The sequence below is a fragment of the Cyprinus carpio genome, chromosome B5, assembly GCF_018340385.1.
Source record: "Cyprinus carpio isolate SPL01 chromosome B5, ASM1834038v1, whole genome shotgun sequence".
NCBI classification, from domain to species: domain Eukaryota; kingdom Metazoa; phylum Chordata; class Actinopteri; order Cypriniformes; family Cyprinidae; genus Cyprinus; species Cyprinus carpio.
Window position 1 is genome coordinate 33,376,383 of NC_056601.1, and position 16,856 is coordinate 33,393,238.

At 33.6% G+C, this 16,856-nt stretch overlaps 1 protein-coding gene across 4 annotated transcripts in view; it reads left to right on the forward strand.

The window, feature by feature from the left end:
• The window catches only part of LOC109067049 (ras-specific guanine nucleotide-releasing factor RalGPS1-like), a 123,625-nt gene that overhangs the window by 23,345 nt on the left and 83,424 nt on the right, over positions 1-16,856 (forward strand). For all 4 annotated transcript variants that reach the window (XM_042723224.1, XM_042723228.1, XM_042723225.1 and 1 more), the window contains exons 5-7: positions 6,666-6,749; positions 13,563-13,652; positions 16,444-16,536. In XM_042723224.1, coding sequence (XP_042579158.1) covers positions 6,666-6,749; positions 13,563-13,652; positions 16,444-16,536 — 267 coding nt within the window. The remainder of the gene's footprint in view (positions 1-6,665; positions 6,750-13,562; positions 13,653-16,443; positions 16,537-16,856) is intronic.

Consider the following 16,856-nt stretch of genomic DNA (forward strand, 5'->3'; position numbering starts at 1 on the left):
ATCTATCTATCTATCTATATATATATACTGTATACTGTATACGCATAATCATTAGAATTAGCATTATTTATTTATTTATTTATTTTCTTCTTATTCTAGTTACAAAAGTGATTTAGTCAAGAGCAGTGAGAGATTTTCATGAATGGCAGACAGGACGAATATTGGACAGCTTCCCCTTTAAGACCGAAGTCCGGATCCAATATACTGTTACATATGCGCTTTCTCTCGCAACTGTTTACATTCCCTTAAGATCTAAATGACTGTGTTTATGAGGATACTTGCATTTGGACGCATATAAGTGTTTATGCAATCGTTCAAAGCCAATAAAGTGGCAAAAATGCTCACGAGCTCTAATAGCAGCTGATGCGCAGCTCACGCACTCCTCTCACACAGAAACAGAGACAGCGCGCGCATATAGCTCTGTTGTTTGTGTTTCAGCAGACTAAAATCAGTTGGTTTAAACTGCAGTGCTTAAAAACGCATGCAGACATTAAGTTTTCGTGACCACGCGCACAGCAACGTGACATGAGCGCCAGCGCGATCATGCTGTTGTTCACTCGTCTGCCTGCATCCCCGTGTGTGTAAGCCTGCCGTCATTCAAATAATGAAAACTTATTGCCATAAACAATGTATTTTGTGGAACCACGAAATAAACGATAGCGCACAATATGAATCAATAGACTTTTAATTTCCATCTGATTTATATCGTCTTATCGCCCAGCCCTACCCTTGGATGATGATTGGTCACATTTCCAGTCACACTAAAGTGCACTCTATTGTCCTGCTATTTCTTTGAATCATGTATTCTCCATTTAACATGTAACAATTGTAATTCAGACCCTGAAAACATTTTGTGTGCAAGGACACATGCATGATTTGAACAGGATTACCTCAACAAACAATACATGCAAACTTTTTTTAATATTTTTTTTATTATTTTGTATTACTGTTTGATATGGAAGCCCGTTTCCGCCACGGAGTAAAAAATAAATCAAGGTATTTTATCTAACAATTGCGAGTTCATATCATGCAATTCTGACTTTATAACTCGCAATTCTCAGTTTTTTCTTGCAATTGGGAGTTTACAGTATATCTTGCAATTCTGACTTTCTTTTTTCTCAGAATTGAGAGTTGTAAAGTCAGAATTGCGTGATATAAACTCGCAATTCTGAGAAAAAAAAGTCAGAATTGTGAATTTTTGCAATTTTGACTTTATAACTAGCAATTGTGAGTTCATATCTCGCAATTCTGACTTTTTTCTCAGAATTATGAGTTATAAAGTCACTGTTATCTTGTTTCATTTTGGCGGAAATGGGCTTCCATAGTTTGATATGCCAGGCTTTACATGGTTAAATTATTTCTTTATTGCATAAATACTGTGCTGCTCTAAGCGCTGAGGGAACGCACAGGGTGACGTGATACATGAGAAGAACTCGCACATGTGAAGCCGATCGCCCTGACCGTACAGGTTTAGCACATCCTGTTACACACTCATACATTTAAGTTAACACAAATAAACACAAGGTCTTCGTTTCGGTCTGTAAAGTTTAAGACGGAAACAAGTCTGAGGTTTTGTGCTCCTCATCCACAAAAACGCATGCAATCTGAGACGAGGTCTGTGTGAGATTTAGGTATTAACACATTGTGCAAGTTCTGACGGCTGTTCATCACTCTTTTTTCTTACTTTTTTTGGAACGAGATGCTGTAATGTCTGCTTCTCTGTGTGTGTTTGTAGTCACATTTTGAGATGTTCAGTCATTTGGGTGTTTGAAAGTGTGCCAGAGAAATGTCTTTCCTTACGGCATCGTACAGGCAATACGTGACTTGTGCATGTGTATATATGCGTCGAATATACAGTACACTATAAGAGATGCGAGTGAGCTATAGTTGTGTGGATTTGACTGGACGTGTTTGCTGAGGTCAATCAGCTACATCTGGAGTCCAAACTAAAGAATTGAGGCTGATTACCTCAGCGCTGTGTTTATAGCTAAACATAAACGCGCTTCGTCATTTCTCTCTTGAATAGCGGAGAATTATGATGCCTAACAGAGAATTTGTAAACCGACTCGCTCCAGCTTTCATCTGTCTGTCAGCGCGCCACAGATTCAAGCTTTCATTAGTTTCGTTCAGCGACTGTGTGTTTAATGCATTCAGGCTTTAAAGTGAATAGAATGTTCCAGATTATGATGTGTAGCTCAGTTTATAAAATCAATAAAATGTGTTGACTGAAATGAAAGTCTATGGGGGAATCATCTGCCCAATAGTGATTCATTTTTAGCTCATAATGCCCCTGTTGAAAAATCTTAAACCAGCCTTGGACTGTTTGCTGGTTTTAGCTGGTCTTGTTGGCTGGTTTTGAAGCGATATTGGGCTAATTTCAGCTGAGGAGGCCAGTTTTTTTTTTTTTTTTTAATGAAATAAAATATAAATATTAGATTAAAAACTTAAAAAAGAAAAAAAAAATCAAATGTTGCCTTGGAAACTAACTAAAATAATAGTTGAAGTCGAAAGTACTAAAATCTGAAATGTGTAAAAATAAATAAATAAAATTGAGAAAATCACATAAAAATTGCTATAACCAAAGTAAAAATAATTTCTATAAATTGGTGTATATAAATTATTAAAAATTTTAAAAATAAAAATAAAATGTAATTACAAATATTTAAAAACAAGCCAAAATACAAATTATTAAAGATTGGTAAAAATATATACAAATATTTAAAGCCAAATAAATGATATGACTAATCATTCAGATTTTTTTTTTTCTATTATAATGTAAATATCTAAAAGTATATATATAAATATTTTAAAAACAAGCCAAATATAGATATAATGTTTTTTTTATTTGATAAAAAAAAAAATCTGACATTGCACATTCAGATTCTATTGTGAAAAAAATGTAAATCTTTCAGTATCATTCAGATTCTATTGTGGCTTGTTTTTAAATATTTTTAATGACATTTTATTTTTACATTTTCAATGTTTCTTTAAAAAAGTTCAAGTTACACTAAATAAAACTAAGAAATGTTGCTTTGGCAACTAGCTATATATTAATTATTTCAGTGAACTTTTTTTATTTCAAGTAACGGAAATGTTTTTATGGTTGTAGTTAACTTTAATAACCCCGGAACCTATTTAACGAACTATTTTACTATAAAAGTATGAACACATAAATGTGAAAACTCTCTTTGTCCAAAAAAGCACTTTTTCCATTCTTAATTCTACGAGAACCTCTTGATTACTGCATTTTTGTGGGTTTTTAGCTGTAATTAGAGTTCATTAATCTGTTTAATGGAAACTAGATTAAGAAAGCACTGGAAAAACACACAAACAGCAGTTTTGGCAGGAAGACGGAGTTACGTAAAAGGAAGGAACTTTCTGTCATGTCTGAAACCACTGGATGCATGTTATTCACCGTCGCTGTGAATAATCATGTTTTTCTAGAGTCTGCTGTGGTGGGTTAGTTAGCATCACATTATTCATCTTCATTATGTTACTCAATGTTATCATGATAGTTTTGACGATTGTCCTGAATTCAGATGTAAAAGCCGCTGGGTTCGCTGCTTGAAATGGCCCATAATTCCTTTCCTGACACTTTTACGCCGTCCCTCGGAGCAGTGTGACCTCTGGCCCTCCCGAAAGCAGACTGCCCGCTGATGCAAAGGAAAAGAGGGACCACCTCCAGCTGGGTCTGCTTTTGCCATCATTGCCTCCTCGTTTGCTCGTGTAAAGTCTTGGCTGAAGTGTGTAATCTGTAGGTGTTTTTGGCCTGACTCTAAATGAACTTTCACTGATAATTCTCCTGCTGTAAAAGAAGTTGACGTAAGGTCTGACCGTCCCGCAACCTCTGACTTTCGCCACTTTCCATGAGAGATAATGAATTTGACTTTAACTAGTATAGTGATACAAACAAAACTATGATCTACTATTATCAGTTGCGATTCCACTTCTTTACCTACACATTTCTCACATGCAAATTAAAGCTATTATTATAAAATGTGATGAGAGGTATTTGCATTTTATTACATTTTTGTAAAAATGATGAAATTACATGTTCTCCTATAAGTAAATAAAATTCCAGATTTTCCAAAAAGATAAACATTTTACTTATTTTATATGTATATAGAATAAAATCTAAATATATATATATATATATATATATATATATATATATATATATATTTTAGATTTAGAGAACGTATGGTGTGTGTGTGTGTATATATATATATTTAGATATGTGTTAGAATATATATGTGTATATATGTATATATATATATATATATATATAATAATAATATTATATATATATGTTTTTTATATATTGTAAATATATATAAAATATGTCATGTTTTTTTTGTACCCAGAATTGTATTTGTTGTACTGAATTTAATTTGTGATAATTAATGAATTATTCTGATTGATAAATTTTTTCCAGACAGAATGATTGTCATTATTACAGCAATGAGATCAAAATTGAATTAAAATATAAAATATAATAAAAAACATATAAAAATAATATATTAAAAATAAAAAAAAAAATATACAAAATAATAATAAATAATAATAACTACAATAACTACAATAATATGAATGTATGATCATGAAAATTGGGTTTATTATATGTTATATAATTAAATTATATAAAATTTCATCATTCTAATTCAAAATTATGTTTAGTATGTTTTTTTTTCTTTTAAATAATATAGCATATTTTATTAATGAATAATTTAATTTTATTAAATTTATGCAAATGAATACATACAGTTATATCATTTTATAATTTTATATCTTGAATTTTGTTTGGTAAGTCTGATTAAGTAAATAAACTATGCAGGGCAATAAATGACATGTTTAAGTCATGGTTAATAGCAGTGTTCGACTTTATTTGATCGATCACAAAAATGATTTCACTGTAGAGCTGGATTATAGCTGCTTGTGCCTCATCATGTGAGACATAAATGCCACGGAAATGTTAAAAACCACAGGTCCTCGACTTCAGTGCTGTTGGGACAGGAGAGACTGTATTGTGGCCTTTCAGAATACCCACAGTGCCGTGCATCCACTTTAGTGCCAGGCATTCTGGGAATGAAAGTAAAAAACTCGACCTTTGACCTCTCACATGTTTTCTTTTTAAGTGGTTGGGTGTTTTTCAAGTGTTCACTGTGAGCTCTTATGGCCACCTGCAGAGCCCAGGGCTCCTTCACTTCATCAGACCCTTTTGTGTTTGTTTTTTTCTCTTCATCACACACTTAAACATCCCCCCACCCAAGCAGTTTTGGAAAATTGCATGAAGATTTTATTAATGTTACATTTCCAGCAAAACCTCAGTACGAGAGGTTCTGGTTTAATTGTGCATATCTCATAATTCATATTACGCATGTGTCTCTCGTTAGACAGCTTATGTTCAGCTCCAAATGTTTATTTCTTTCATTCAGTGCAGACTAAAGTATTTTTTTTGCATCTTGTGTGGAGCACCTCTTGTTTGTACTGTAATATAAAATGTGGTCACTGGAAGACAGCCATGAGCAGCAGACCTGTGACTCCACATGATTTTAAATTATTAACCCAAATCTACACTTTAGCTGATTAACTATACTGTCTTACTTAAAGAATGGCTTATTGTCATTGAAATTATTAATGTGATGATAATAAGGAAAAAAATTGTGTTATGTGTGTGGGTGTATAATTTTCTATTTTTTTACTATTTTCTAATTTACTTATTTTTTTTTATAATTTATTGATTTATTTTCTTTTTTTTTCATTTTCTTATATACTCATTATTTATTTTCTTATTTTGTGACTTATTTACTTTTTAATTTTTCAAACTTATTTTCTTATCTTTTAAAATGCATTTAAGTAATTTATGTTATTATTTTGTATTCATTTTCTTCATTTCTTTATTGTCTTATTTTCTTATTAACTTATTTTCTCAACATTTGTTTGTTTGTTCGTTCATTTTCTTGTCAGGGAACTGTAAATTTTAGGGCTGTGAGGGATGGAAGTACAGTTTGCTTAACAAGTATTGTTGTGTACCTAATGTCGAATAAAAATATTCCTTTTTCCCAAAAATGCAATTTCTTTAAATGGACTTACAAAAATAAGTGACAATTGTCATGAGTTTCGACCCTGACTAAAGACTATAGGCCCTGTGAGAGACATCTGGAAAACGGCAGATGATCGTTCTCTGTCTAATTGTCTTTTTTGCAGTGTCAGTAATCATTTGTGACAGTGTATAAATAGAGGATAATTGCGAACACATTAGTTTAGCTGAACTAGCGGGTAAGCTGCAAATGAAGTAAACTCACAGAAAGTCTGTCACATCCAGTTCACTTGGGGGTTTGTGTGTTGAAAAAATAATTCTGACAATCTGCATAATTATAGATTGACTGAGGAAACTCGAGATCTTACACAAAGCTGGAAGAACATGAAATCATCACTTAAACAGGGTTCGGTTACACTTGGTGCTCCACAGTGAGATTATTCTGCTTCCACTCTAAAGCCTGCTTTCATTCAAAGGCACTGTATGCTTCTTATTGCCAAGTCATTAAAAAAAAATAGAAAAAAAACAGGAGGTTTAAAAACTTCAAATCTTAACATTGAAATTAAGTCTAAATTGACTGTATTTGCTGGCTTAATTGTGATTGTTTGTATCTGTTGTGTCGTAGGAGCTTGCTAGCTGTGGCTGGAACAAAAAGGAGAAACACATTTTGGCTCCTAATGTTGTTGCCTTCACACGGAGGTTTAACCAGGTAAGATGATTGGCTTTTGCTTTGTTTTTTTGTTTTGATTTTTATTTTAAATGTTCATTTTAATTTAAAATTTAAATAATAATTAAATTAATTCATTTTTATTGTATTGTACTCATTTATTTAATTGCACTGATTTTTAATTTTTATTTATATTTTATTTTTATTTATATTTGTATTAAGTTCTGTAATTAAATTTTATTTAATTAATTAATTATTTATTCTGAAAATCCAACAAATTATGAACAAATAATATTATATATCATACTATTATTTTATCATCCAGTCTAGTATTGCATATGCTTAAAAAATCAAATTGTGTGTTTGTATATATTATATATATTATATATATATATATATTATATTATATTATTATATCAGTATTATATTCATATTATTGTGTGTTTGTATAGATGTATAACTGTGTAGCCCTATTAAGTCATTATCATCCAGTCTAGTATTGCATATGCTTAAAAATCAAATTGTGTGTTTGTATAGATGTATAACTGTGTAGCCCTATTAAGTCATTAAAGCAAATTAATTAAATCGGCTTGTAATCGTGACCCAGTATCAGACTGAAGCAGATCATTTAATAAACACTGATCTTGACTGATACTGATATGATGGCTGTATTGTTCGTCCCTAGCTGTCAATGCCGCACTTATTCATTTATATATTAATTTAGTTTTCCAGATGTGTGTTTTTGGCTGGGATGTAGCTGATATAGTGCCAGCAGACTGCGAACTGTGCCACAAAACCATTATCAACCTGATGACCCACAGCTTTAGGACTTAATAGGTGCTGGAAATACTGTTAACAGCTCTCACACGGACAGATGTCCAGCCTGGTGCTCCTTTCCTCCTCAAGCTTGGACTTTTCCACCTCTTTCTTCTGTTTAAGGAAAAATACGGATGCGTGGTTTTCCAAGCGTTACTGTGCTGTTACATTTAGACAACATTCATCTTGTCGTCTCGTATGTTGTTGACACAAGACACATACAGTTTTTACAAATTTAAAAAAAAATTACATACCAAACAAAAAAAAATCGAAAAAAACTTACTCACCCTCAGGCCATTCAAGATGAGGATGAGTTTGTTTCTTCTCACCAGGCCCAGATGAACAACAGCGAATGTATTCACTTGCTTTCAATGGCTCTGCAGTGAAAGGAGAGTAAACAGCTGATAAAAACATCACAATAATCCACAAGAAACATCCGTCAGTTAATGTCTTGCCAAAAGATTGTGAAACTTCCAACCATTACTACTCTCCCTATGAGTCCATAATCATAAGATGCCTCAACCAGGAAAAAATGAGTTTGTTTCTCACATCAAAATCATCTTTAGATGTTTTGGCTTGATCTGTGCAAATTTCTATCCTGATTTCTATCCTGACAAGACATCTTTTGCACTGGAGAAAGAAAGCAATGTTATGAATAGAGGACTCCTATAAAGTTAATGGGTGCCGATTTGTTCTCATAAGAATGAGCTTTTCACTTATTTGGACTCTTATTCATCCATTGCAATGCTGTGGATTAATTGTGGATTATTGTGATGTTTTTATCAGCTATTTGGACTCTTATTCATCCATTGCAATGCTATGCTACATTTGTCTGAATCTGACGAAGAAATAGAATCATCTATATCTTGAATGGACTGAGAGTGAAACAAATTTTCATTTTTGGGCGAACTATTAATTTAATAATTAATTAATTGTTTTGAAATGCATCATGTAAATGAACACACTATGATATATAGTTTTTTCCATATAGCATGGGGTGACAAATCAACTTCACCCCTGTTTTGTTGCAGTATTTCTGCCAATGGGCTCTTTTTTGTGTGTGTTTATGCAATTGTATGGAGCTGTTTTTGTATGTTTTGTTCCCCAATAACCGCCTCCAAGTTCCCCAGCCTCTAGCTCCAGTAGTAAAACTCAACTCTCACGCCTCGTAGGAATCCGTTTTGTTCATGGAATTAATTTTGACGTTTAAAATGTTGTTTGTTATTCAAACTTGGTGATGCTGTTGGATTAGAACACTTAAGAAGCCATTAATTATAAAACCAAAAGGAAGTTTGGTTTTCAGGATAATTAAGAAGCATTTGGCCATAAATTAATCTTAACTAAATTTGTGGTTTCAATGTACTGCTTCCAGTTCTGCTTGTTTATGAAGTTTCAGCCTGGAATGAATTTGATTTTAAATCTGTCTCTTTAAATCCGAAACCTTATTAGATTAACTGGTGTGTCCCAATTTTTCATATTCACGGTTTTGTGAAAGTGCTATAAAAGTGTAAAGAAGACAGTAGATGACCCACTTTTACTTTTATGGCACATGTTTAATGAGGCGATTTGTGTGTGGAAATTACATAAAAGCATCAAGTTCCCAGCTGCACATTTTCCATTTGAAACGGTCTTAGCGTGTGCAACTCACCTCAGTCAGTCTCACAGAGTTTCTTCTATCTTGGCTGTCGACGGCGTTGGGTTTATGACATCATTAAGCCGAACATGATGAGCAGGCTTCCAGACCTTCGGAAAGATGGAGCGGCTTTGAGACACATTTCTTGGCCACCCAAGAGTGCGCCTCGCTTTAAACAATGTCTGTCGTTTGATGTACTGTAACTTTAGCCCCAAGCCCCTATAGTTCTTGTAAAGACTAGAGAGAAAGCAGTTTTAGTGATAAATCAAGTATCGCCATTACTGTTGCTCATGTTGGGTATTGATTCGAACAAATTCCTAACTCTGTTACACATTGGCTTGTCACTAATCTGCGTCATTAGTGCCATCAGGCTGACGAGTTTTGCGTGCTAAAGCAAGGCTGCATAATTAATAGAAATAAATTTGGACTGCAAACAATGCAGCAAACCTGTTTTTTTTTGTTTTGTTTTTTTTGTTTTTTTTTTAAATCATTATTATATTGTATTGTATTTCTTTAATATTAATTTTTTTTATTTTACAGTGAAATGTTACAATAGTATTTTTTTTAGTAATTCTTATTTTTATTTTGTATAAATAATAATAATAATAATTATTATTGTTATTATTATGGTTGTTTCCATACTGATGTATAATCACAAAATTTGGGGCAAATTTTTGAATGCCATTTTTAATCACCATCTCATTTTATGTTATATGGTAAAAAATGTTAAATCTAATATAATATAATATAATAAATTATATTATATTATATTATATTATATTATAAATGTATTTATATTTTTTTATATTATATTATATCATTAATTATATTTATATAAATTATAAATATATTATTTTATGATATTATACAAAAGTAATATTTATTTTGTTTTTCGTTTTTAATAATAATGATAATTACAACAACCATTGTTGTTGTTGTTATTATTATTATTATTACAACAATTATTATTATTATTATTATTATTATTAGAACTATATTATTATATATACTATATTATTATATATTATTATTTAATTTTGGCCAAATTGTGCAGCCCTACAAACTGATTTTTTTTTTAAGTCATCTTTTAAATCGCAGTCGCATTTTTAACAGAAAAGTCCTGCATCCCTACTCAAGAACCCTACTAAATGTCTAATCGAGTTTGTCCATGTAATAAATCAGCTCTATATTTTTACTGAAATCAGGTGAGCAGGAACTGTACATGGAAACATTGTGCTCCATCGTCATGGCAACTGAGCAGAAACTTCGCCCCTCAAGACATTGTAGCGCTCTTGCCAGTTTATCATTTATGGAGCAGAAACAGATCCTTTCAGAGCCATTTGAAGGTATTATGTGTAGAAATGAACCAGATGAGGTCACACTCCTTCATGAAGGGGGTCGCAGTGTTACGCTTTGGTAAAACCCACTTTACAGCCACTTTGGACAAAGACCTGTCATCTCTGAGCCAAGAAATGTAAGTGCTGCAACCCGTTTCTCCACAGGTTTCTATACCAACCAGAGCTCTTATAATGTGTAAATGATTTGATAATGAGCTATAGGCTGTGACATCATTGCACATGGTCTAGCTAGCGAAGCGGTGTTCATATATTTTAAGCTAACATGATATGCCTGTCCCATTCCCTGGAAAACTTGACTTTTTGGCCTACATTTTTGAAGCTCATTTTCTTTAGATCATAACTCAGTGACTATGACTCAAGCGTTGCGTGTATATCTTAATAAAGATGACACTGAAGTGTCTGTTAACATTTAGAAAATGAAGGAGGAGGAGGTTGGAAATTATGTTGGGATTTGCACAATGTTTTTTCAGGATAACCAGTGCGATTTATCTTTTTAAAATGATGACATGCGGGGGATGACATTAAATAAGCCAATGAACGCATTTTTCTGGCTTACACTGTTTTTGTTTTTTTTTTGTACATTTTACTCATGGAGCCACATTGAGATCCCAATATCTCTGGAACTGAACCATGTATGGTCTTAAAAAATTGAGATACCAAAAGAAAAGTTTGTTAAGAACCAATTCCAAAAGATATTAAGAAACATTTAAAGGCATGCCAACTTTGGAAAAAAAAAAAAACAAACAAACAAAAACTGTTTGTCACTGTCATAATAGTGTATAATGCAACAAAGACTGGTAAAGAAACCAGATTTTACTAACAGCCCCACCAATCCAATTTTCCTGCCCATATTTGCCTCCACATTTCCAAAATTGTAATTTTGTCGCTTCTCTGCAAAATAGTTTATGTACTTTAATACTTTGGCTTTTATCACTGTTTATGTATGTCTTTCTTGAGATGAAATATTAACAAAATCAGAGGATTTTAGCCAGAAGATTTCTTAAATTTGGTTGATTTGAGACAGAATGACCCAGTAGTCACTCAGTTTCACTACAAATATTAAGTCTGTAGTTTAATACTTTACTAATGGAGCCACACTAAGATTCAGGTATCTCTGGAATTGAACCATGTGTGGTTTTAAAAAAATTGAGATTGCAAAAGAAAGAACCAAAATCCAAAGGGTATTAAGATATATTTAACATTTCTTGAATTACAGACATGCCAACTTTGGGGGCAAAATGTGCTTTTTTCCCAGTATTTGAACTGTCACCAGTGGCACATAATGTTGCAAGGATTGCTAAAGTCAACAGATTTTACTAACAGACCTGCCAATATCTGTGTCAAAATATCAGTAATGCTGCCATATTCTTATTTGGCTCCAAATTGCAGGTTAATTGTCACTTTGACACATACAAAATAGCAGATTACTCTTTAAACATTCATATATTTTGGCCTTTGTCACCATTGTCAAACAGCACGGCCTTCACACAACATTCCCATTTAATAAATAAAGATGTCTGGTGAAGTCTTGAGTCACGGCCCCTCATACGAGTGTCTTGTGTGCACATGATGTGTGCAAATCTATTTGTTTGCATGCAAATTTCCCACGTAGAGCACTTTAAATCAATCACTCGGGTTCTGTCTAGTTAGGATGCTCATGCTGTCTATGTAGGCAGTAGACAAGGCAGCTCACTAGGATTTAAAACAGAGAGCTTGTGTATTCTGAGTCTAAACCTACTCGCTTGCTTTAATGCGTTCTTTGAAGGATGAAAGCCGGGGTTAAACTATGTGCCCTTTTTCTCCATCATGTTGTGGAAGCTTTGGCTTCCTGAGGGTCGATGGAAAAGACATCACTTGCTTGGACGGTTCAGTCCATATATTCTTTTTGTACAGATATATTTACTGTTCCTCAGGGAGTTCTGCACCCGTTTGCTGGTTGTGAACAAATCGACTGGTTTTAGCCTATATTTTTTCCTCTGATAAAGCAGCAAAAGACCAGAGAACTTGACTTCAAAGACTTGAAAGTGACTTAAACTCAGATGTCCCTGCAGTTTTTATTTATTTGTATTTTTTTATTGTGTCTAAGGAGATTCCAATGCTGTTGCAGTCAGTACACATTTTATTGTAGGATTTACAAAAATGTTACAAAAACAACTTGGAAATTGCTAGTAAATTTCACAGATAAATACAAAGAAACTGCATTAAATTAAACAAGACAATTTTAAGTTGAAAGACTCGTAGTGTTTTCTTGTTAAACGTTTTACAATAATCTTTTTCATTTAAAACTCGCAGTATTTTTATAGTGGACCTGCAATGACCGGCTTTGTTCAACCGTGCCAATTTCTTTCAAATTATTTGTCAGACATGAAATAGTTTCTCGAGTTTGATTCCCCTTGCGTGAAATATAACCGAAGCTGCTTTTGAGGAAATTGTTGAGGTTTGTTACCTGACTCCCGTTATGTTTGAAATAGTTCCCTGAGGCCGAAATCTTAAACTATTTACTACGGTCCGAATCACTCAGGCTTCATCTGTTTTCTAATTTTTTTATTTTCTTTTTTTATTTGGCATCCGCTTGCGTTGGCATCTCTGCCAAGTGAAGTCTGTGCACGCTGCATTCTGTGTTTGCCGTACAATTATAATCAGAGCGGAGTGTCTCATATTTCAGTCATTACATAACAACACTTTTCCTCCATCTCATTTCCAGCATTTTTGTTTTTGTCTATCAGAAATGGTTTTTCCACAAGATATGGTTTGCCTCCAGTTGAGTCTCCCTTTAGTGAAAAAAGTCATGAGTTTAAACCGCAGATGAAAACTTGATTTATTGCTGTCCTGTGACATGACCTCAGCTGACCTCTGCTTTTCTCTTTCATTCTTTTTGAGTCTGCTTCTTCTCATTTTAATGCCCATTGGCATCATAGTGGTAACTTCTGTGCAATCCAGAACCACAAACCTTTTATCATATGACATGCTCATTGTTTTCAGCTGCTTATTAAAGTATTTGTGAGTCTTCTCTTGCACAAGTTTTGAAACTTTTTCTCATCTCTTCAGGTGAGCTTCTGGTTGGTACGGGAAATCCTGACCGCTCAAACCCTGAAGATCCGTGCCGAGATCCTGAGCCACTTCATCAAGATTGCAAAGGTACATTAATGAACAGCTGTTTACGAAACCATAATCTTATTGCATGGAAAAGAAACATAAAAGATTGCTAATCCACCAAAGGCTGTTCTAGTACATCGTATACAGTATGGTGGTCATAATAAACGCCACAATGTCAATGATGCCAGAAGAATATTCTTTGAAACTCTTCAGTCATTTGTGCAGCAACTACATTTCCCATAATGTAGTGCGACCTTAGAATTTGTTCATAACTAGGACAGCATTTCTGATACTCTGTTCTGTTAATAATGCCTATGTAGGCAGATCACCATAATTAGGAACAGATCTAAAGAGAAGCTTTTACAGTGAATCTGGTTTAGATATACTATAGAAATGTTACACTAATGATGTAGAGTGTTCTAGAATAAAGCTGAATGTGTATTAGTCTGTCCAACTTTGACCGTTCACCTCATTAGTGTGCACTAGAGAGGGATCTGCTTTGAAATGAGGTCAATTGGCAAACTGAAAGATTAACATCAAAATGTTGCTTCCAGTTAAAATGCGACTCCTCTATCTGTAATACTGCTTTCTCCAGTGAAAAAGTCATCTGGTCTGAATCAGGAGAGAAATCTGCACAGATCAAATGCTGTTTACAAGCAAAAACAACAAATAAGTGGGTTGATTTTGATGCGAGAGACAACAGAAGATGGAGTTTTTCACTGGAGGAAGTGTTATTGTGGACCTGTATTTTGGCCTGAAATGATGGTTTAAAGTTAAAACCGTCTTCATGATGTTTTTGTTTCTTTCAAACATGCAGCTTTTCACTTGACAAGACATTAATTGATGGACTGGAGTAGTGTTGATTACTTGTAGATGAAAAAAAAAAAAAACTGTCATTTCTGGGTGAACTCTTTCTTCAAAGCTGACGTGCAATTTTCTCAAAGTAATTTATTTTTATCACAGTTTAATATGCAGATACTAAAACATTGTTATTGTTTTTGGAAACATTCAAGTGGCACAGAAATTGCACGCTTCACTTTTAATGCAGTTGAACACACAGCGTGAAGAGTTTGGTTTCGTTTTTCATCTTAAACTTGATAAGTTCTCTGACAAATGTTTGTGCATCCTTCATCTGGATGAAGACAGCAGTTGATGAGCCCTTCGCTGTACTGTCTTCATCTCAGTAAACTCATCAAAACAAGCCACGTCAGTGAAGCGGCTGGAATATCATCCTTCAGAAATCTCAGAGGAACACTTGACAGAACAAAAGCTGAAAAAAAACCCTCAGATTGTAGTCATCATGTGTGATGGAGTCGATCTGGGCGTGCCAAATATGCTGAAGGGAGCACAAAGCAGTTTCCATCATTCTAGAGTTTGTTGGGTCTTCATTGTGGGAGTAATGATGAAAGCAGGTCCGTATCTTACTGAAGGTCACTGTCTTTTAGTGGACGGCATCCAATCGGAGAGCAGTTAAGGGAGTTTTGAGTGTGGGCGGTAGCTGTGACATCATCTAACCTAACAAACAGACAGTGTCTGCTTCACTAAAAATGCATTTTTCTGCATTTCCACAAATTGCAAACCAATTCAACCTTTATGAAGAAATTTTCATTACATACTTTTAATGGCAAAACATGGTGAAGTGCAACCAGTAAAATGGAAGCAATTTGCATATAAATGCAAACAATTATTTTCTTCTCCCGTATTTTTGTCTTGTTTTCCGTTACAAGTATCTAAACATTCTTAAGTCAAGATACAAAAATGAAATAACGAGTGAAGTCTCCTTTGTTTCTATAGCAGTTACTACAGTACATAGTGTTTCACAGCAAGTCTCACAGTTATAAAAAGTAACTTTACATTTTTAAACAATTAAAAAAATCTGTCAGTGAAATAAGATTTTTTTTTATAGAATTTTCAGCAAACAAATACATGCACACACACGTGTGTGTGTGTGTGTGTGTGTGTGTGTGTGTGTGTGTGTGTGTGTGTGTGTGTGTGTGTGTGTGTGTGTGTGTGTGTGTGTGTGTAAAACCAGAAAAAATATCTGACAATGGGGTCAGAAAAATAAACTTGTTACTCTTTGAATTAAGATTGTTTTTCTTGTTTTAAGTATAAACTTACTTGCATTGGACTAAAAGCTGCTGGGTATAAGCTGGGTATAACATCTTCCCCAAATATTTTGTGATTTATATGTGTGTACTTTGGGATCTTGGGTTTGGGTGTTTTTTTCCCCACCTTGTTACAGTTGTGGTGTTTCTAGTCAAAAATGACCAGCCTACAAAAAATGTTTTTAAAATTCTTGTTATGCTATATTATCATCAAATATTGGATTCAGTATTTTTTGTCAGCTTGTTTTTTTCAATTAGCACAGGTTTTGTATTAGTTTTATTTTTAACTGATTGACCGTAGGCCTCTTTGATCTAAACTCATGCACTTCAGTTTTTGCCAAAATTATGCACTAATAATGCATTTTCACTTAAGAACTGTTTGACAAAATATTAAAACCAAGATTTGGTGATAATATAGTGCAATGAGATATTTACAAGCAATTTTTTTTTTATCATTTTTAAACCAAGAACACTAAATTAGGTAAAGAATTTTCAGCACAGCACAAGGGTTAAGTACTTTTACTTCTCAAGTAAATGTTTCTTTAAAAGATTTATGATGATTTAGGAATGTTCAGATATTTGTTTTGGAAAACCAGATGAAATACTGAGGAAGAAATCTTTTATTTTGGCAGTGTTGACTCTCCTGTGCTTTAAACGCCCTTTTGTGGTTTGTGCATTGAGTTTTCTGAAGTGTGGATCAATTCAACACTTGCATTCTGTGTCTGCAGAAACTTCTAGAGCTGAATAACCTTCATTCTATGGTGTCGGTGGTGTCGGCATTGCAAAGCGCTCCCATCTTTAGACTGAGCAAGACCTGGGCGGTAAGAAACACCCTCAACATTTAATTCCAAGCTGACTGAATGACAAAATCCAAACCTGCACCCTAAGGGACACTGTTTTCTTATTTACTTTATTTAATAAATCAGACTGTCCTCAAGAAACAGTTCACAGTTCACTTTCGGCTCACTTCTGGGAATGGTTTTCTCTCATCACAGACCTCAAACCTTTGGCTGTTTAATCATAATGTCTGAATTATACAAATGTGTTGCTCATATATCACCATAATTACGCTTTCCCCACTTTGCCCACTTAGTCCTGTAATTATTTTTCCCTGCTCACTTTGAAACGGATGGTTTTTAAT